Source organism: Fulmarus glacialis, unplaced genomic scaffold, assembly GCF_000690835.1.
Source record: "Fulmarus glacialis isolate BGI_N327 unplaced genomic scaffold, ASM69083v1 scaffold1710, whole genome shotgun sequence".
Lineage (NCBI taxonomy): Eukaryota > Metazoa > Chordata > Aves > Procellariiformes > Procellariidae > Fulmarus > Fulmarus glacialis.
In genome coordinates, this window is record NW_009185637.1 from 15,726 (window position 1) to 37,006 (window position 21,281).

At 39.0% G+C, this 21,281-nt stretch overlaps 1 protein-coding gene across 1 annotated transcript in view; it reads right to left on the bottom strand.

Moving 5' to 3' along the window:
• Positions 1-7,342: 7,342 nt before the first annotated feature.
• FAM135B (family with sequence similarity 135, member B) overlaps positions 7,343-21,281 on the bottom strand; it is a gene marked incomplete at its 5' end in the record, with an annotated part of 27,019 nt that continues 13,080 nt past the window's right edge. The window contains 8 exons of the mRNA XM_009588045.1: positions 7,343-7,548; positions 8,900-9,013; positions 11,494-11,604; positions 12,433-12,584; positions 12,889-12,986; positions 15,614-15,705; positions 17,003-17,169; positions 18,916-20,989. Coding sequence (XP_009586340.1) covers positions 7,343-7,548; positions 8,900-9,013; positions 11,494-11,604; positions 12,433-12,584; positions 12,889-12,986; positions 15,614-15,705; positions 17,003-17,169; positions 18,916-20,989 — 3,014 coding nt within the window. The remainder of the gene's footprint in view (positions 7,549-8,899; positions 9,014-11,493; positions 11,605-12,432; positions 12,585-12,888; positions 12,987-15,613; positions 15,706-17,002; positions 17,170-18,915; positions 20,990-21,281) is intronic.

Below are 21,281 nucleotides of genomic sequence, written 5' to 3' on the forward strand. Positions count from 1 at the left end.
AAACATAAAAAAGAGAGAAATAGAAAAAAAAAAGAACAACAAGAAAAACAAGTGATGCAAAAAAACCCCAACTGGTCATCACCAACCGACTGATGCTCAGCCAGTCCCTGAGTAACGGCAGCCCCGGCCAACCTCCACACACACACCCCTACTTTTATTGCCCAGTAAGACATCATATGGTATGGAATATTCCTTTGGTCAGTTGGGGTCAGCTGTCCCAGCTGTGTCCCCTCCCAACTTCTTGTGCACCCCCAGCCTGCTTGCTGGTGGGGTGGGGTGAGAAGCAGAAAAGGCCTTGACTGTGTGTAAGCACTGCTCAGCAGTAGCGAAAACATCCCTGTGTTATCAACACTGTTTTCAGCACAAATCCAAAACACAGCCCCATACTAGCTACTGTGAAGAAATTTAACTGTACCACAATCAAAATCAGTACAAAATCTAAAACCACTGACAGAACTTTAGAGGATGGTAGAAAGTAACTGCCTTGTTTGGATAGCTAGAGAATTTTGTAGCTTTGCATGATGGCAAGGACAGAGGGATAAAAAGAAGAACTCCTCATGGGAGACACAGGCAAAAGAAAAGCAGGAGATGTAGTCAGATCATGGAAAGGTTACCATGCAAACTTGGGAATGTCTGGGCAAAGCAGAACAACAGCTTAGGGCAATTTAGTCTACTCAAAGAATAGCAAATTAGGGGAACCGTGAACAAACAGAGCAAGAGGCACAATCTTGCTGTGGTCCCATTTGATCCAAAAGGCAAAACCAAACCACAAAAGAATGAGCTGTAGCTAAACAAGTCCCAGACTATGTATTTTATGACTCCAAACATTAATGGTCTAATTTTTACTTCAATGACTATCTGTGCACACAGTTGTGCTATATTTCATGAAGTTCCTGAGACTCTGGTACTATAGCTTGCCATAAAGCAACTGCATTAAAGAGTGAGAATGGGTAGGCTGAGCTCCCACAGACCTGGATTTATACTGATTTATACCTGAAAACAATTCAATGATTAAATACACACTGGAAATTTGGGAGAGGGGATAAATAAATATTAAAGATTGAGCTAGAAATTGTCAATTACTTAACAACATTCAACATCAAAATTGCTGAGCATATGTATTGAAATAAAACAAAACACTCCATAAGAGTTCTTCATGGACATGACCTTTAGCGCCTAAATGACCAGCTGGAGTGAAATATGTTAGGCTGTTCTGATTTTTGCACACAAATTTTTAAATGGAAATTTAAGTCCACAAAGAAGATAATCATTCAGCTAGGCTGACACATATTGGCATGCTGAGGCTGCTGCAGAAGTGCCCCATGACTATTCATTATATATAAAGTTTCATGGGATATTTGCATAAACCTTCACAAGGGTCTAACCCTGTTATTAGAAGGTCTCACCTTTCCCCTGCATCACCACTTAGCTATTTCAAATGCAGAGGTAGAAAGGAAGAGATCTTTTTTTAACATGCAGAAAGCACCAGAGGAACCTACAAATTTTAATGAAAGCTTTGGCTTGAATTCCCAGTTTTCACATAATCTTGTGATAGCGTTCTCTCTCAAGCACTGCTCTTCTCTGACAAGGGAACAGTGAAGAGGATCGGCCAGTGGATATTTATGAAGTGCTTTGAAGTAAAATAGTGCTCGGTATCCCTGTTAGCAATTTCCAAAGCTCTGTGCTAGGGTTTCAAGCCTTTAGAATACAATCCTTGAAAGCTAAGCAATTTCAACTTCCTCTATTGTGAGTGGATAGACCTGATTTTGAAAACAAATTAACAATTTCATTAAAGAGAAAATGGGCATCCATTGGAGGCTGGGAAAAGACATATTTCCTGCCAAATATTAAAGAAGCCTGATTCATCTCCTCAGTGTTTGCTTTTGATCAAGCTATACGGTCAAAACTTGCACCTAAGTATGAAAAACTGCAGAGCTAATAGTTAGGGATGTTGTCCAGTCCATGAATGCTGGGCCTCTACTTTTTGTTTACGTCTTAGACACCCAAAACATGAGTCTTATTATAAGTTCCCTGGTCAGGGAAGAGAGGTAAGTAACCCTGAGTGCCACCAAAGCAGAAAACAGGATCACTCCTGCAGACTTCCAGTAGTACCTACTTCTCTTCATTGACTATATAGAGAAATTAAAACTTTCATTTTAGTAGAACAAATTCATTTTACAATTAATTTTTAAGCACAAATTAGGTGATGAAATTAGGCAGCCTAAATTCTATCCTTGAAGTAGAAACATCTCCAGAGGTTTCTCCAGGTTTTATGCAGGTCAGCATGCAGCTGTTATCAGGAGATTGAAAACCACCCCCTTGAAAGTCCTCAGCCCAGCTGCAGAAAGAACTAGCTCTTCTGTCCCTCATCTACTCACACTTAGTCACTACTGCAATTTCTTTCCATCCATATTCAAGAAACAAACCTTTCATTTCAGAAGAGATTAAATTCTTTCAAAAGTGGAACTCAAAGGGCTCTAGGAGCCCCAAAATAGTGGAAAAATTTCATCCAGCAATTAATAAAGCCATGATATCCACTGAATTGTTATAACCACACTGTTTTCAAGTGCTTCAATTTTTTTTTTATAATAGTTAATGCTAATCCTTTTAAATACTATAGATTGCTTATATATAATTTTTATTTAAAGATGAAATAGAGATTGAAAACAAATCAAGGCATCTTTATGTCTTTTCACCATGTCCTTCTATGAACTTGTCAATAAAACTGGATAAGTTTTTGTTCTTCTTTCTTCCAGAATTACTGTGCCATTCCAAGCTAGATAACTGTCACTGAAAAGGAAATGGCTTCAAGGGACAGGTGCTATTTCAAAGCACAATACCCCTTCTTTGGGCCTTTGGGGTAGGAATAGAGTCCTATAAGAGTTCCAGCACTGTGTGGGATTCATCTGATCAAGTGTAGGTGTCAAGTAAGTAGATAGCTAAATATGATATCCTGCATAGTCGGTGGAAAAGAACAGGCCTAGAGAAAATTAGACCAGAAAAGTAAAATATGTCTGATAAATCACAGCCTAAAAGTGCATCCTCCCTTCCACTGATCATAAAAGGAGTTAAACTCCCCCTATTAGGCCACAAACAGGCATCTACACCACAATTGCCTAAAGTTAAGTGAGATGATACTACTCTGTGTTGAGTTTTTCAATTCTTTATAAGGAATTTTTTTTTTATGATGAGGGTGGTAAGACACTGGAACAGGTTGGCCAGAGAAGCTGTGGATGCCCCATCATTGAAGTGCTCAAGGTCAGGTAGGATGGGGCTTTGATCAGCGTGACGGTTGATCAAGGCAGGGGGTTTGGACTAGATGATCTTCAAAGGTCCATTCCAACCCAAACCGTTCTATGATTCTATGAAATTCACCCTTGCTAGTGTACCTAGTCTTCCTTCCTTCCCCCAGTCTTTGCCCCTGTCTTTCAAAGCCCTGAGATCCTCTGTCTTTGCTGCTCTTTTCCTGCACGTGGGCTATCACCTTTCCTTCAGAGAACTTACTCATCTGGGCTATAGCCCATACTACATCTTTAACACTGGAAAACCTCAATAGCCAAATGCACTTTACCTATCGGAGCCAGGAGATTCTCCATGCTGGTTGTAAGACTTCTAGATGCTAAAGAAACAACTCTGTGTTGCTGGCTTTGTTTTTTTCTTAACTAAAGAATCCCATAGACGTGAAGGAATTTCACTTCAAATAGAGCTAACATTAAGCCCAGAGCTGGCTCTGGGCATTGACAAGCTACAAAAATTTCATGGTTGTCCCTTCTCTGTCCAAGTTCTTGAAACACTGTCTTATCCGCTGTGAATGTGAGAGCTTCACTTAAGAATTTAAGCACTGCCCCCATAGACATAGCAAGCCAAGAGGAGCGTGTGCAGTTTGAAGGGAAATCCTAGTAGCAATATTGCTAATGTACTTAAATGTATTTAAAAGGCTTTATGTGAAAGAACAATACATTAAAATTTCAAAGGTCGAGACAGAAACAAAGACACTAACTGTGCAGTTATTCTGCTATTTATTGTGAAGGTAATTCTTAATATATATTTCTCTATATATAAATAAAAAAAATCTGAAAATAAGTCCATGTTGATTGCTATAGTTTGATGAAGTCCAACCACTTAGATGTTATTTATATTATAATGACAATGAAGATTTCTTTGCAATAGAATCTACACAATTAGAGTGGACTTAACAATATTGAGAGTCATTATCAAGGCAACATCCCATTAAAAAGAATAAAAGAGGAAAAAGAGGGGGAGGCTTTTCTGAGAACCTGAAAATTAATGCTCAGCTAGACCGTTACTGCAAATATTTCCTACAACGTTCTACAGCATAAGGAAGATAAAATCTGTGTCTCATCATTTGACAGGAATGACATCTTCCAGATTTTTCGGAGGCTTCATAGAAGCTCTCTGCCATACCCCACAAGGAGCAAGTTGTATGGACCTAATCCAACTCCATGTACAATCCAACTCCAGTTCTGAAATCAGACTCTGAGCCATGGAAGAGTATTCTATGTATAGCAACATGGAAACCTTTAGGTATGTTTATCCATTAGTCAGAGCACTGGTAGCAGTATAGAATGTGAAAGTGAACATACTGAAAGACCCACCAACTTCTGCAGCAATACAAAAGAGACATTTTCATATTTCCCTTCTCTCACAACCACGCAAACAGAAGGCTGGGAATGCTGTCTAATGTACAAGGCAAGGCAAGAAACCACCAATCTGAATGTAAGAACAGCTACACTGGTATGTTGTCAGACTGAGTATACTCAGGATTGAAAAAGCTGGTGTGTGAGACCTTGAAATAAGCACACTTCTTTGTACAGACTGTATATGTATATACACACACATACATTAGGCACGTATATATGTGTAAACTAACCTCTTTCTTAATGTTTTTCGAAATTTTCTGTTGGCAGACTCCTGGACATTTTCTAAAAGAGGAGTAGACCCTCATACAGCACACTGAAGCTTGCTGATGGTTGGAGATTGCTTTTCTTTCTTGTTTTTCATATACTCCTTAGGAGTCCATGTTGTGGCCCAAAACCACTGCGCTGTATAATAGCTCAATCTACATCTCCCATTATATTTAAAATTCTGTAAACAACTTACCAAGGAAGAAGTAAGCTGTGACACATAAGTGTAGCTAGCACTAAAATGTTGAGGCCGAAGAGTGATAAAGACTTCCCAAACAAGAAGCAGGAACTAGAAGTTCTTTATTCCTGACAGAATTTATTTGTTAACTGGGTAAATCTGGCTTTTAGCTTTAAACTGTCTATTTGTAAACGGGAAAAAAAAGAGAAAATAGTATCTACCTATTTAATTCAAGCTCTGAGGTAATAGTTAATGTTTAAAAACTTGTCAATATTGAAACACACCATAAATTTGTAAAAGGGAAAAAAAAGAGAAAATAGTATCTACTTATTTAATTCAAGCTCTGAGGTAATAGTCAATGTTTAAAAAACTTGTCAATATTGAAACACACCATATAACTGTTTCTATATAAGTTCTGCCCCTTTGAGGGGCAGATGATTTTCAGATGCAATATACCTTTGTATTTTTAGGTGATCTTAACCTCATCTTTTTGTATATTCCTTCTTTCTCCTTCCTATTTTAAAAACATGCCTACATTATCAAGCCAGCCTTGTTCTTTAGCAGCCTTTACCAGTCTTTTAACAACTCTTTTCTTGAACTAATTCTGTGTAAGTTTTCCACTTTTCTTCTTTTGGAAAAAAAAAAAATTTTACTTTTTGCATGTACAAATATTTCCCTGTGGTTGCGAGGTTTTTTGTTTTCATTTTTTAACTCTCTTATTTCAAAAATCTCCACTATCTTGATCTTAATTTACTGATTAAGACTCTCTTACTGAGAGTCTTGACACCTGAAACCACCTTTGTCATTTTTTAATTTTTTTTTGTCACAAGATATAGAGGGCTGGTCACTTATGTTTTTTAACAAATTATGTTTGCATTAAAAAAATTGCCTGCCTTCCAAACAAAAATAATTGTGAAGAATTATTCAATTTCTCTTTTTTGAAAAAACTGCTGTGACATTGAAAATTTATCAAAATGTTATGAAAATGTGTAGAAAATTATTGCAATTTGTCACTTTAAATGTGATAACTTTTTGATAAAAATTTTAATGAAAAATTGAAAAAAACCCTAAAAAAGTGAAAAATGAGTTCTTTTCTTTTCCAAATCCTTAAAAACAACTTGGATATCTTTGTATGAATAAAGTTTTAAATGTTTCAACCAGCTGTAACCATATAATAATTAGGACTGTATATAGCACTGCAAATGGGCATTAGTAAAGCATTAATAGAGCATTGTAGAGGAGCCTAAGAAGACATCGTTATATTTTTTAAGCTTTCCACAATCCTTACCACTCTATGTCTCCAGCCTATTTTCACCTGATTTTTTTAGGGGTATTACTGGCTAGATTTTGAATTTCATATCAGAGTAATAAATTTAAAAAAATAAAAATTTGTTGGGGTAAATGTACTTCGATACAAATGTAAAAGTAAAAATTATACCTCTAAGGTTATAACAAGGACAATAATGATCCTCTATACATGTAAACAGAAGAAATGTTAACAGATGCCACTGATATTTTACCAGTAATCCAATAGACTCCTCTTGGTTTGGCAGCTTCTAACTTGGACAAAATTCTTCCCAACTTAAAGTTTGGGGTTTTTTTAAAAGACAAATATCAAGATTTCTTCATTCTATGTCAAATATTTCACTCCTTTCCATTATTTCAATGTATGTATGTTACAAATTATTACCAGTAATGGAACCATCCAAATATTTTATTTCAACAAATGGAAACCTTGAAACTTTCATAAATGTTTTTCAGACTTCTCAGTTCATCACAAAGGAGGTTTTAACCTGGGTTCATATATGCTTGTTTCCTCTTGTGTTTACTACCCCAAAAAGTGCTACAAATGTATAGCTTTCTTAATACGTAAATAAGTATTAAATCAAAGACAGCCAAGTACCTGGATTAATATTCAGGAGAAATAGGAATCATATTGGTCCAATCACATTCAGAAAATTAGCCTTATTATTCTGATTCTGTACTTCAGAAGTGGCTCATGTCTTTATGTGGACAAAGAACATAGAAACTGAAGAGGAATATTTATTTCTTCCAAAAGCACCAATATTTGGAAGCCTGAATGCCTTAAAGCCATAGCACTTTATTCTCTGAAACAGAAATGGAAATGGAGAGTTTGAAAGTCCCACCTGATCTCATTTCTAAGACTGCACTCTTTTGGCTAAGGGATTCTCCTCCACTCAATGAAAAGGTTCGCCTCTGTTACCCCGTACTTCAGGCACTATTTGAAGTAGTTGAGTCCTGCCACGAGGAAAAACTTCTCCAGGAAAAGTTCAGAGTCCAGCACGGCAATGTGGGCAGCCCGGCCTATCAATGTGTTGGCGGTGTTTGGCAGAGCATGGAACACGTTGTGTCTGATCAAAGTGCAGTCCTTCGCCCCAATCAAAGGCTGGAGCAGGTTGTTAATCATTTCTGCATAAACAGGACCTGCAAAAGAGTTCAGATGTCACACCTACACGCCAAAACTGCCAGATTCCCTCTTTCCTTCCAGTATCGTTTAATTACAGTCGCAATGAGAAGGAAAATGGAAGTAAGGCCAAAATGCAAGAGATGATCGCAGTCCATTTTAAAGATTTGCCAAGTGCCAGGATGCTGTTAATCTAATGGAGGCACTGGCTGTCTGAAGAGGTCTGCTGAAGCTGCTAGCATGAAGAGTGGGACACTCCTCAGCACTTAGTCTCATTTCCTCTGTGGTGGAAGGAAATGCTTTTTTTTCCTTCAAGGGGAGAGAGTTGGACTCATGCTGCCTGTGAATTCAAATGCAAAAGGGTCTGGCAAGACATAGAGGTCCATTCGGGTTTCTCTGGGGAATCTAATACAGGAAGGACATCATGCAGATAGTTGAGGAGTTCAACAAAAACAATGGCTCAGGAAACTTGTACTCATAAATGATCCACACTGAATGTAGATCCAGCTCCTGCTAGGTCAAGCATCTCCCTGAGAAACAACCACTGGAAGAGAGAGTTAGAAAATTACCTTTTAATTCATATCTGAGGTAGGATAGAAAGAACTGTAATTTAGGTAAGATGTGTGAAGGCAACCATGTTAATTATTGGGCCCGGGTATCTCTTTCTACTTCCAAAGAGTAGGTACTTCCATTTCTAGGTAATCACATATGTGAAATGGGTATGAAATTACACTATATTCTGGAAGTGGTATCAAACTGAAGCCATGAAACATTTTATAAATGAGGGAGACTGCTAATAACAAAGGCAATGCTTGGGACAATACACAGCCTGAGCTCACAGGAGGGCTAGACCTCTGATGGCATGAGTCTTGTTGATGTCCTTTACAGGTTTTATTACAAACCAATATGGTTTTAGATCTGTCCTTTAAATTACCTGACAATTACCCAAACGCTATTGAAAACAGGAACGGAAAAACCCCTGACTTTGGATATGCTGAGAGAGATTTCATTATGTGAAACAAAGGTGAGACAATACTAGTAAATCAGCAGACTACAGAAAAACATTGTCAAGAGCTAGTTCTATTATCATCACTTTTGAAAAAAGAAATTAGAAGGAAGGGGAAGAAGCAGTAAGAAACCTTTGATTATGACCTGATTGAAATTTGTTTTCATCAGACAAAGAGCTTCTTAAAAAGCTTCTTTTATTGATTTCAGTAATTTCCTGTGGGAAGAGAACACTTTCTTCCTTATCAAATAAACATTTGAGTTTTCATCATGCTCATGAAAAACCCTTCTAATGCAATGACCTCAGTTACACAAAAACACAATTCTTCAACAGCTTTGTAAATACAGAAAGGATCTTAAACATACCTGTGTGTCTGTCCTTAAGTGCATTTTTACACATTTCTATTCTTGCTGAATGAAAGGGTACATATCTGTCTTGGGGTGAGGCCACTAACACAACATTTTTAAAGTACTGAAGACCTGTGGCAAATGCATTAAATACATTTATCACAATGATGCACGGCAATGAAAATACATACAGTGTCAGCATGACTACTTCATGTTTAAACACATTTGAAAATCTACAGTGCAAAATCGACGACAATAATTAAAACATGCAACACAGGCTTAGAAAGATTCATAATATCTTAAACCCATTTTCTGCTGCTTCTGCGAACTATTTGTTACTTATCAACACTCACACAGGTTAATTGTATGTCAACAAAAAAAGTAAGAACTGTCTCTGTTGGAAAAAAGTGTTTCATTAAAAACTTGATCTTGCAAATATTTATGCCTCTAAACATTGGAAACATGTACAGCCCCACTGTGGTCAATGACTGGTTTTGGATAAATAAGTGTTCACAGGAATGGGGACCACATTCAAAAATAACACAACAAATTAGTACAGTTTTCAAACAAAATGGAGAGAGGGAGGAGAAGAGGAACCAACTTCACTGCTATGATGTCATACTATTACATCAGTGTTGAGGGAGCCTTGGGATCCAGTCCCTGCATTCAGCAGTCCCTTGATAAATGCACACTGCTGGTACACGGACTGGAAACCAGGAATCCTCCCTCTTCCCTGGAGGCAATGGGGCCACTGATGGACTGTGGAAACAGGCTCCCGCTCTTTGCCCTGTCTGTGGTCTCTTGAGCCCTCCATCACCCGCATTCAGCACAAAAGTAGGAAAATGGACACAGGTGACCTAGTCTACTAGTCCAGAGAGTATCCTGAACACAGAAGAGCTGTGGGTTTGACCTTCATATTTCCCTCCCTGTTATGGGAAAGGGGCGCAGAACCAAATCCTTTGATTTCTATATTTTCATAGAAAAGTTGACCGTCACCACCACAAAGAAGAGTCCTGCTGGCTGCCTTTACTAAGCCTGGCTGCAGCTGCCTATCGTTTTCTTTTTGTGCAATCAAACCAACTGAGTTTGTGACTTCAGTCTGAGGTAAAAGGTAGGAGAAGCAACAATGACTGTGACCATATCTAAAATCTTATGTGAAGAGGTTCAATAGGGAATAATGTTTATTTTTGCTTTCAAGACAAGCACAAGGAACATTTAAAGAGACTGAAAAGTCGCAGGACTTCTACTTTAAGAAGAAAGTCAGAAATTGCTAGAGGCTTAAAGAGTTATCTGGGAAAGTAGGCACAACACTGCTTCTGATATTTGTCCCTCTGTAGGTTCTCTCAACCACTTTTGGGAGCAGGGTGCTACAGTAGGGGCACCTCTATTTTGACTCAGTATGCCAGCTCATATGTTCACATCTGGACCTACCTTCTTCGTCAGATTTTTCGCCTAAGCATCTGTCTGGATGATTCTGACGTTACAGACAACCCTCTTCACATTTAAATTTCTGCTTTTGTGGGGACAACACCTTCATTTATAGCCTATTAGATTTCCAGTCTACCAAGCTAACGAACAATGAATCGCTTTGACTCACAACACATGCTTGGGAATACTTTGCTTGGGAAGTTACAATGTGAGCTTTCTGTGTAGACACAATTTTATTTGAACATGACAGTAGTAAAGCAGACATCAACTGTACACCACAGAAATGAGAGCCAGGGAATCAAAGGGAAAATTCAAATAAGGAAATTCAAATAATGCCAAGATACAGCAGCTTCCTGTCATTGATTACATCACGTAGTATGTTCATAAAATTACGAAACAGCTCTATGTCTGTCAGACTAAGAATTAAGAAGTCACATTCATCTTAACATAGTCTTTATTTCCTATTAGCAATGTACCAAAGTATGAGAAAAAAATTACATATCAAGTGGCAATCTTGTGACTACATACTTAACATCAGTTTTCTCACACACAATATTAAAAATAACTCTTAAAAGAAAACATTTGCTTGAACAGAAGGATCATGTTTGCTTTCTTTTCTTAAGAAAAGCCTGATTTATTTTATTTATTCATGACAGACCAAGGAAGTGGTAAAAAGATCTCTATTTAGACATCATTTTTCCAGTGTGAGGCCATACATCTCTCTTTGTAGCACAAAGGTGTCAAAATAGACATGAATAAAATTTGTTCTTCATCTCACAGAGTCATATTTCCTAGAGACAAGAGATGTTCAACTTAAAAAAAAATAATAAAAAAGGAAAAATGGTTTTCATCTAGTAGTATAAATTAAGCGATGGTGGCCTGTCAAGAATGATATTTCTTGCTTGCAGAATATAAACTTAGGTGCATGTTTACTACAGCATGGAAGTCTTATTTGGTGCTAACAGTTTGGCAAATATATTCACTGATACCTGGCACAGAAAACATGCACAGATAAAATAGATATTAGATTTTAGACAGAGCAGCCCTTCTCGAAAGCAAGAGTGTTTAAAGACAGATCATTAACAAAATGCAGATTTCCTTTGCTCCCTGGAGGACATGGCAATCCAGCACAATCCTTTGGAATAGCCCTTGATATTTACACAGCCAGAAAAAGCCCTACTCACCCGTTTTTTGGCTGAGCTGATAGAGGAAACACTTGCGCAGATCCGCATTGTCCCTGAAGGTCAATTGCAGAAGCGACCCTGACTTTTTCAACTTCTGCATGAGCCATAGACCTGGAATGAAAATCAATGCATGTTTTTATCTTGTTTGCTGATTATCAACCAAGGGGATTAAAGACATGTTCCTACAGTAAGGGTAGCACTGTAACTCAATATAAGTCTTTGTTTCCTCTTGTATTGCTAATCAACAGGGATAAAAGTCTAAGGGTCTCACTGGATAAGGGTAATGTTTTTAAACTAAAAGAGGGTAGATTTAGACTAGATATAAGGAAGAAATTCTTTATTATGAGGGTGGTGAAACTCTGGCACAGGTTGCCCAGAGAGGTGGTAGATGCCCCATCCCTGGAACATTCAAGGTCAGGTTGGACGGGGCTCTGAGCAACCTGATCTAGTTGAAGATGTCTCTGCCCACGGCAGGGGGGTTGGACTAGATGACCTTTAAAGGTCCCTTCCAACCCAAACTGTTCTATGATTCTATGATTCTATGATTCTATGATTCTATGATTATCCATGTCATGATAGCATAAACACTCAGGAAGGCTGAACTATGGGACATTCCATTCCCATAGCACTGTGTCTTCTTCAGCCTCTCTTTACTGGCAATATACAGAGAAGTGGAAGAATACAGTGGAAGCAAGGTCATCTCTCACTGCTGCATACCCTTGGGTTTTCCAAGGAGCACTGTGCTGGACCTTGTAGTAGATACTGAAAGACCCCCTCATCGCAATTTTTTCTGTGTGGATTTGAAGTCTTCAGCAAATATTTTCCACAACTTCAGTGTACAAGTCACGTTGTTACGATTTATTGCTACCTCCATGTGTTGCTTGCTCATGCACTCTGCCACGGACTGCAGCCAGTCATAGATTTCCCATCAACTCTTACCTGTACTAACCAAAGTACTGTTGTTGTATAGGGTTCCCAGGTGAGGCCCAGAAAGGGACAGGAAGGTATGTAACTTGTTGAGGTAATAGCGAAACCTGGGGCGAGTTAGTACAGATCGAATGATGACATTACCAAGGGAATGTCCAATAAAACTGTTGGGAAAGAAAGAATTACATTAACACATTAACACAAAAACCATCTGTATTTTATTTAAATTAAACATAATTTGTGGCAGAAATTGCTCTTGAGGGGACTCTGTCAGGGCTTTCAGTAACATCCTTTAGTTATAATTTCACTTTTTTTTCAGCATAGTAAAAACTCTTACATCTATAACAACATAAAAATTCATCTCACTGATTCAATGGCTTTTGACACAGGGCAATTTTTGAAAAGCTAATTTCACTGAATGTTGCTCTTGTAACTCAGTTACAGACTATTAACTATCAGAACGCTTACCTTATTCGGGATATGGAGAGGTTGTACAACTGGATATGCTGAATAATTTCATCCAATAATCGGTCAGTCATTGTATCAAAATCAGCAAAAGTATCAGTCTGGTGAAAAATGGAATGAGTCGTTAAATTAAAATATATTGCACTTATTGTAGACTGATGTTATTTTCAAAGTAAAATGCAAGGAGAAATGTAATAACCAGTCCAAATTTTCTTTATACATGCTCAAGGAGGGAGGGGGGATTTTTCTCAGTCTCCAGGTCCTCTGAAAACTGAAGTTCTCTTTTGAAAACAGAGTAATGAAGTTTCACTTTCAGTTTATTAGCAAATAGCTTCCAAATAGTATTGCAAACTTACTCAAGACAAGTATTTTCTTTCTCACATAGTATCAACAGTAACAACAATGCCATGGGTCAGTGTAGGTCACATAGCTATCGTTAAAGCCCATGTGGAAATTCACTGTCCTCAGTGAGCTCGTAGATAAGGTAAGGAAAAATTTTCTGTCACAAAGTCTCTTTGACTCTATATTATGCCTTTTAGCTTCAAGAACACAACCTGAGAATTCAAGTTAGGACTAGAGTAACCCTACACTTTGTAGGGCATGGAAATAGGGCCCTCTAGAAGACAATTCATATTTTAAGGGGATTAAATTACCTCCTGTTGTTGCTTCTCTTTCTCTACCGACTGTGCCTCTAACTTTGGCACGTGTCATAATAGGATAAACCCGGACCTACAATTTATTGATAGTAAGATTAACAATATTAGGCTGAGTGATTACAGAGTCATAAGTATGATGTTAAAGCAGCCCAACTTGACACTGGTGAGAACTGCTAATGCTCAGCCACTCTAGATACCGTACTTTGCACATGGAAGAAAAGCTTTTGGCATTTAGGATTTAAGAGATTACTATGACAAAAGAGTTTACAGCATTATACACTCACACGCGGGTTATGCTGATGCTAAGGATGTAATAACAAAATTATTTGGCCATCTTAATGAAATGCTGTGTGTTGTTATTCAAGAGTTATCAGTAAAAGAATGAGTGCTAGAGAGAGACAAACAATTTGTTGTTTGCAACAGTACTGCCAGTTGTGATACAATAAAATAAATAATACATTGTCCAGTCTATACTATTGCAGGCAGATCTTATTCAGAACTGTGTCATTTGGCAATCCAACAGGACTCTAAATCAAATTTGTAACTAATGAGATGCCACAAAAACAATCATCAAATGTTGGAACAGCTATTCAGAGCAAACATATCAGTAATTAATGCTTTTGTGACACAACTCATCTTCCTAATTGCAGCTCTTGCAAAGGAAAACATGAGCATATTCACTTCACAATACGGCCTTAAAATAAATGTTCTCATATAAACTACAAACAGTCCACTAACCTTCTTCCTGTTTGTTTTGTCTGCATTGACAATTAATGATTTCCTCCTAGGCTCATAATCTCAAATCTTTCAGGTTGTTTAAAAATGGAAGCATATCAGCCTGAACATTAATCATAAACAAAACACATCAAGCATCATATTTCACCTGGTTATATCTCCATCCTTTAGTATCATCTCAGCCTGATTGAGCTTGTCAAATGTATTGCAAATGAATGCCTAAAAAAAGTGATTTGCATTTTCCTCTATTAGGCAAACTTCAGCTAAACGACTGATTTCTTGGGTCATTTTCAGTGTGGTTCTCAGAGCAGGGAAAAAAGGGTGACAGGATGCTTTACAGCATCCAAATAGTCATCAAACCACATGGGTTCTACTTCCAGTGCCACGCGAACTTCCTCACCTTCCCAGACTATAAGAGCACTAAAAGTTCCCATTATGGGCTCTGGATAATGTTAAATAGAGATGCTGTAAGATCTTTCATTCTCTGAAAACATGAGAAGAGGCTTTGATGCAAGTCTGAAGTGGTCTCCTCATTATTTTCGTCTTGCTTACGTTCACTGTGCAGGTCTGCTGCTGACAGAGATGTGCACTGGAAGGTGGCAAGTTCACAGACTAACACCAACTGGCCACTTCAAAATATAAAAGCTATTGAACAAAGAAGGTTGGAAAAGTTTTCACTCAAGTTTCTCAGCTGCTCATAAATCAGAGTAATGTTTCTGACTGGACACTGGAAATCCTTATCTTGTGCATGAAGTTAGGCCTCTGTGTCATAAATATGGGTTCATTGCAGAGCAAAACACAGTTTCTCTGCCTAGACTAGCAATGAATTTTTCAGGAAGACGTTTCTTTATCATTCAAGGAAATAAATCTTGCAAACATTGCAACAAGAGGAACAATGGCTGATGCAGCAAAGGAAGCTGGCAACACCTGCTGGATGTTCCACATCCTCTGGAGAATTTAGCATCACTAAACTTGCTGCTTTCTGTCGGTGCTGTGTTGCCTGGCATCCAACAGGCAGAGGCACCAGGCTGCTAAGGTTGCAAACTGACAGGATAAATCCATTTTCTTCTTCTAAGGTCTAGTCCTATAAGTGCTAATGTCATTGCCTTTGACTTTAATGCTAGGAGTATTTTTTGGTGGATTTGAACGCCCTATCAAATTAGACAGGAACAGGAACAGGAACAGGCCTTTGTACTAAATACTACAGAAAATTTCCTGAATTCCCCAGTGCTTTTGCTTCATTCAGCTGGTGAAAAGGCTTTGCTGAAGGCCCTGTTTCAGCAATGTCAACAGCTTGTAGCAGATCTAAAGGAAGACAGAAATTAGCTCTGTACTACCTGATTTCTTTCAGACATTAGGAAGTCCAGTTTTCCACCAGGGAGTCCCAGTTCTATAAAAGTCTTTACCAGCCGCAGATCTGCACTGTTACCTAGAAATAAATGGTACTTTATATAGCATATATATAGATATAATTCAGCAGAAAAATAACTAATATAGAGTCAATTTAATACATTCATCTTCCTATAAACCTTGACATCAGGGAGCTCTTGCTAAGTGCTGCTAAGACAGCTCACCACACCATGGGATCATCCATTGAAACGGCGGGAGAGCAAGAATACCCACAACCTGCATGAGGTGGGGCTGGACCTCACCTCCTGCTGCTGGGGACTGCATAAATGGTGGGGCAGAAAGGGCAAAGATCAGGCCCAGAATAACTCCGTCCCTTATTTGCTGAACAGCAGAGGTAAGACAAAAAGCTGAGGTCTGTCCTTCCACCTTCACAGCTGGGGAGCCTCCCAGGGGACCCTGCAGCCCTGCCAGGGACCTCAGCACATGTGCTGGGATTTAGGGCTGTACCTTCAGATGCAGAATAGCCTGCCTCTGTGTATTCACAATTAGAGACGGTGCTGAAATACTGTCAGGCTCCTAATATTTTGGGAGACGCTCCATTCCATACTAGGAAATTCCAAAATCTTCTGAAATGTTTTGCTGGAAAAGGAGGTACCTCCACCTCGTGAGAAGGACGTTACTGCCACTGAGATATTGAATGGCAAACGGTCCTTGCTCAAGCCAGCAAGTGTTCGTTTTCCACCTTTCTGAGAATGCCTGAGATTTCAGAGTCTCTACCCCTCCTTCTCTGTAGTTTCAAGGTTAACACCTACACCTTTCCCATTGATACCAATAATTTGTCAAGAGAAGTTTCAAGTTTAACATAGCTGTTTTCTGCTTAGAAACCGTATATGTAAAAAATTCCAGGCCATGCTTCTTCTGCAGTGGACAATGATTTTTATTCTCTCACTTTGTAAAGCCAGCCACTATCTACCCTATAACAGTGTTGGGGGGAGGGGGTTAAATAATGTTTTCATCCTGGTGACATACTGCAAAACAACCAAGCATCTGCGGAAAGACAAGAAGAGTTACTGTAACGCAATCCTCCTGTACACAGAAGGACTGATGTACTTTGGTGTAGAATTCTGTTTAAACAACGAAACAATTAAAAAATTAAATCAAACAACAAAAAAGTTGCAGCACCCATTTCTTAGAGCAAATATTTAACATTCTCCTAGCTCCTTTATTACAATGGACTGAATAACATAATAAGGACTAAATACTTAGCTAAAATAAATACTTTCCTTAGACTCTCCATTCTTAATACGTGCTGAACACCTGCCCTTTTGTTTTTTACACCAAAATGCCTTGCAAACAGCAATTCCTCCTGGACTTACCATCCAATCCATGGACACAGACAACCAGGTGAATTCCATCTTCCAGATTTTCTTCCTCTTCCTCTGGTGGAAAATATGGGATATCAGAAGCTAGTACAGATAAGTCACTGTACAGAAATCCTTCAATCTTCATTTCTTTTTTAAATTTTTCTTTGGCCTGATAAAAACTGGAGAATATATTAATTAATCACAATAGAACTGGGTGTTCACAACAAACCTTCAAACTAGAAACAAGGAGGTTGGTATTTGCAAGAAGTTACGTTTGCAACTTTCCAGTAGAGACCTGGATACTATTCCTTATCTATTCTGATTGAGAGAAATCAGGAGGCAGGGAAGAAAATCTGTTTCAGAGTGATTTGGCTACATACACGGAATAACTAAAGCCCATTAGGACCTCACACCTGCCAGAGGAATGAAGGATTTACAAATAATAATTTTCTGGTGGCCCATAACAATGAGACTAAGATACAGAATTAGCAATTTTGCATCTTAACAATGTCATCAGCCTTACAGATACTGAAATGCAAAAATGTATCATTTTGCTAGCATCAGATGCATTTATAAGCAGGTAAAAGGTGTCCTCCTCATTCCTCAGACTGTGGAGTTAAAAGATGCACCTCATATGGTACATATTTTTGTTTTAGTTTGATTTCAGGTTCTTTTGAAAACATTTAGTAGCTAAGAGGAAGAGCAGCTTAGTGCTGAAAGAATTAAGCTAGCCCCTTTCCTACTCAAGGCCTAAAATTTGACACACGAATCCTGAAACATTCTGCTGGCTGAAGATACCAAACCCTTCAGTGGCTTTTTGACTTAGCAAAACTTATCCAGAGCTTTTAGGAATTAATAACCACAACATAAGTGTAGAATTAGGTAGAAAACTGGGATGGACCAGGTTAGGAGATACAAACCTTTAAAGCTTGGGGATAGCTTAAGGCCACTTGATATAATGATGAGCAATTACTTACATCAGCCCTCCTGACTTTAAAAGGACACAAGAATGAAAAATCTAGTGTTTGGGCCATGGACCTGGAAGCCCTAGATTCATGTGCATGAATACATGCTTAAATATTTTGCTTCACAAAGAAGGAACAAATTTTGTGCTTAGATTAAGCAGGACTTACAGTAGAGTCTGTAAAACGAACCTCAAGATGCTTTCAAAAAAATAAAAATAAAGCCTTGGGTTGCAAATGAATGCACATGCAGAAAGCCAACATTTTGGGCAGCATTGAATGGGTTAAGAAATTCACATGCTACTGTTTTCCCTCAGTAGAGCAGAGACACCAAAATATAACAGAAGTATACATGTGCTAGTGTGTCAGTCTGTGAAATGGGCCACTGTGACATCAAGGCCATGATGTGACACTTTTGCCATGGGTAATGAAGCAAAAAAAAAAAAAAGCCTATTCTCCAGCTACCCAGGATGACAATTCTCCCATTTTCCCAGTTTGAGAAGCTGAAGCTGAGAAGCTGAGACCCTACCAGCCAATCTGTGCTCCTGTTTCATGTTTAGCTAATGAGTGCAATTATTTAAGCAGAAGAGAAAAACAAGCTATGGCACTGCCATAGTGAACTGACTGGGATCAATACTCAAGTCTGGATAACCTTGACTTCATGAAGGGCCAGATCTTAACGATTATTTAGACACCTAAATCCCACTGTTTTTCATGAGGATTAAGGACCTAATGTCTTTAACAATCTCGGTCTCTCGGTGTTTCCATCCTTCCTGTCTATTTAGATTATTTATTCTATATAAACCATTTGTCTATTTGGATTATTTATGCTGTAATTCCTCAGGCAGCAACTGTCTCTGAATTCAAGCTTACAGTATGCTTACTGTGTTAGGGCCCTGAACTTCGTCAGGGTCTCTTGGCATTACAGTAACACTAATGAAGAAAGTAATTAGACATTCTTACTTCAACATCCTTTCATTGGTCTCTTCATCCATCTCATTCGAATTAGAAGAGACAACTCCGAAAGAGCCCAGAGGCTGGCGTGTGATGGGGAACGCAGCCTGCTTTGCAGAGAAGCCGACCATAGCAGGAGTCTCTTTGAGCACAGAAGAAAAGGGAAGACACGTGGCTGTGCAAGAGACGGACAGGTTAACTACATCAGCAGCCTTTCTGCTTTCCAGGGCTACTCCCTCCGTCGTCGCCAAATGAAACCCAGTGCCATTAGCTACAAGTTTATGCTCTTGGCTGTTGGGTTCCTGAGGATATTCAGCCTGGTAGGATCCTGCAGCAGGGTCTGCTGAGGCAGGTGAGTCATTGAGCTCAATTTCTTGCAACCCCTGCATTTCTGCATACACTGCTGGGCTCTCATCAGCAAGAGAGCTACCACACTCTCCTTGCATTGAGCCAAATTCAGTTGAGGTCTCTGAAGGAGCTGGAACAGGATAGCAAAAATCTGGTACCAGCTTTATGCTTTGTGAGAAACTCTCCTCTCCTGAAATCCTGCTAGTGGAGTAAAAGCCTTGTTGTATTTTTAAACTGTCCGGCTTAAGTTTATCCTTTGGATCCTCAATGCATGTATCAAACTTATCTATATTTTTGTCCAAGTAATTACAAGCCCTTGGTGTTTTTAAGCTATGCTCATCATTGCTCTCCAGTGACTGGCACTCAGAGACATTATCTCGGAGCTGCTTTGGACAAATGGGTGGTCTTGCATTTTCCAAACTACGGTAAGTCTCTGGAAAACCTTCCTTCTCCTCCTCCCCTTGTAACTCAGTGTTACTGCTACTGCGTTTGACGGAGGGTTTGGGATGTCCTCTTGGTTCTAGTTCTCCACTTTCAGTGATGATTTGACACTCAGAAAAGTCCACAATTAATTTTCCATCTCTACCCTCTGCTTCCGTGCAACTTTTTAAGTTTCCTCCTGAATCTCCTGAGGTTGCTTCGCTGTGTTTGGTTATATCCACCTCCTCTGCAGGCTCTTCTGGGCTACTGATCTGAGGAGCTGAGACAGATTTCGTCAGTTTGGTAAGCTCCACTTCCCTCTCCTCTTCCTCAAAGGGCAAAGAGCTGATGGATGTGAGTGACGCTTGGATCCCACTGGGCAAGCTGGTATTGCTTTCTGTGTGGCCACCCTCCAGGGAATTTCGGTGGATGGCGTGCCTTCGTACCAAGTGGTGCAGGATCTCTCGATCGCTGGGCAGCTCCCGTGCCCGGCTACGAGCATCAGACCACGCCACTGAACTTGGTTCGCTTTCAATGCCTGAATCGGATATTATAGAGGAGGATCTTTTTATAACCCCTGACATCAGGGTAAATTCCTCACACTCCTCACTTCGTTGCTCCTTTGTGAACAATTTCACTTCCAAGCCGTGTGTGGGCAAAGCTTTTAAAACAGGGAGCAGAGCCTTGGTGTCTGGATCTCCTGTTTTTTCAAGATTGGTTAATTCATTTAGTGCAAGCTCAGATGAAGTGAAATTATTCTCGGGATGACTAGATTCATCTATTTTATGTATTTCAGTCCTGTCTTCCAAGCCATCAGTTCCACATGCTCCACACTCATACTGAGCACTGACAATTAACACGGGCTCACTTTTGTGGGAATCCTTATTGCTAGGTTTCGTATCTCCATAGCTAACATCCGCTGCAAATCTATTGTCTTTTAACAAAACTTCCTCGGGTGTTTTAAAGTCTTCTGATGTGCATTCTGTATTGCCTGGCTCTGAGGCAGAAGTGGTTTCCTTTCTTGGAACAAAAATATTTTCAGGTTTCCTTTGGCCTTCTTTGTTCACTGTACATACCTGAGATGTGGAGTGCTGGTTTAAACCCTTAGTTGTATAAGCAGCACCTTCAGTACCATTGTATATGCAGGAGGGATTCCCATTTATCCTATCTGTGTGTATTAGCAGAGGGCCTTTCCCAAAGTCTCCTTTCCTTACTGCAGCGGCATCATTTGATGCAAAATCTTCATTGTCAACTATTACATCCACTTGACTATTTGCAGGAATCTCAAAATCTGGGAAAACTTCCAAATTCTGGTCTGAAAGAAAGAAAGAAAAAAAGAAGTAGTACCTGCAAGAAGACCACAAATTACCCCAAGGTGATGTGGGACTTTGAAAAGTGATTGTAAGGCCTAAAAAAGTATGTATATTTATATTATATAAATTATACATACATTAGAGGCATATTACAAACGCAAATGTCAGAGTGCATTTAACTAGAATTATACTCACTAAACAGTTATAGTAAGGCCAAAGAAGACAATAGCAATAAAATATACTTTCCTCAGTATAATTGTATCTAAACTGCTAGTTTTTACAGCATAGGTAAGT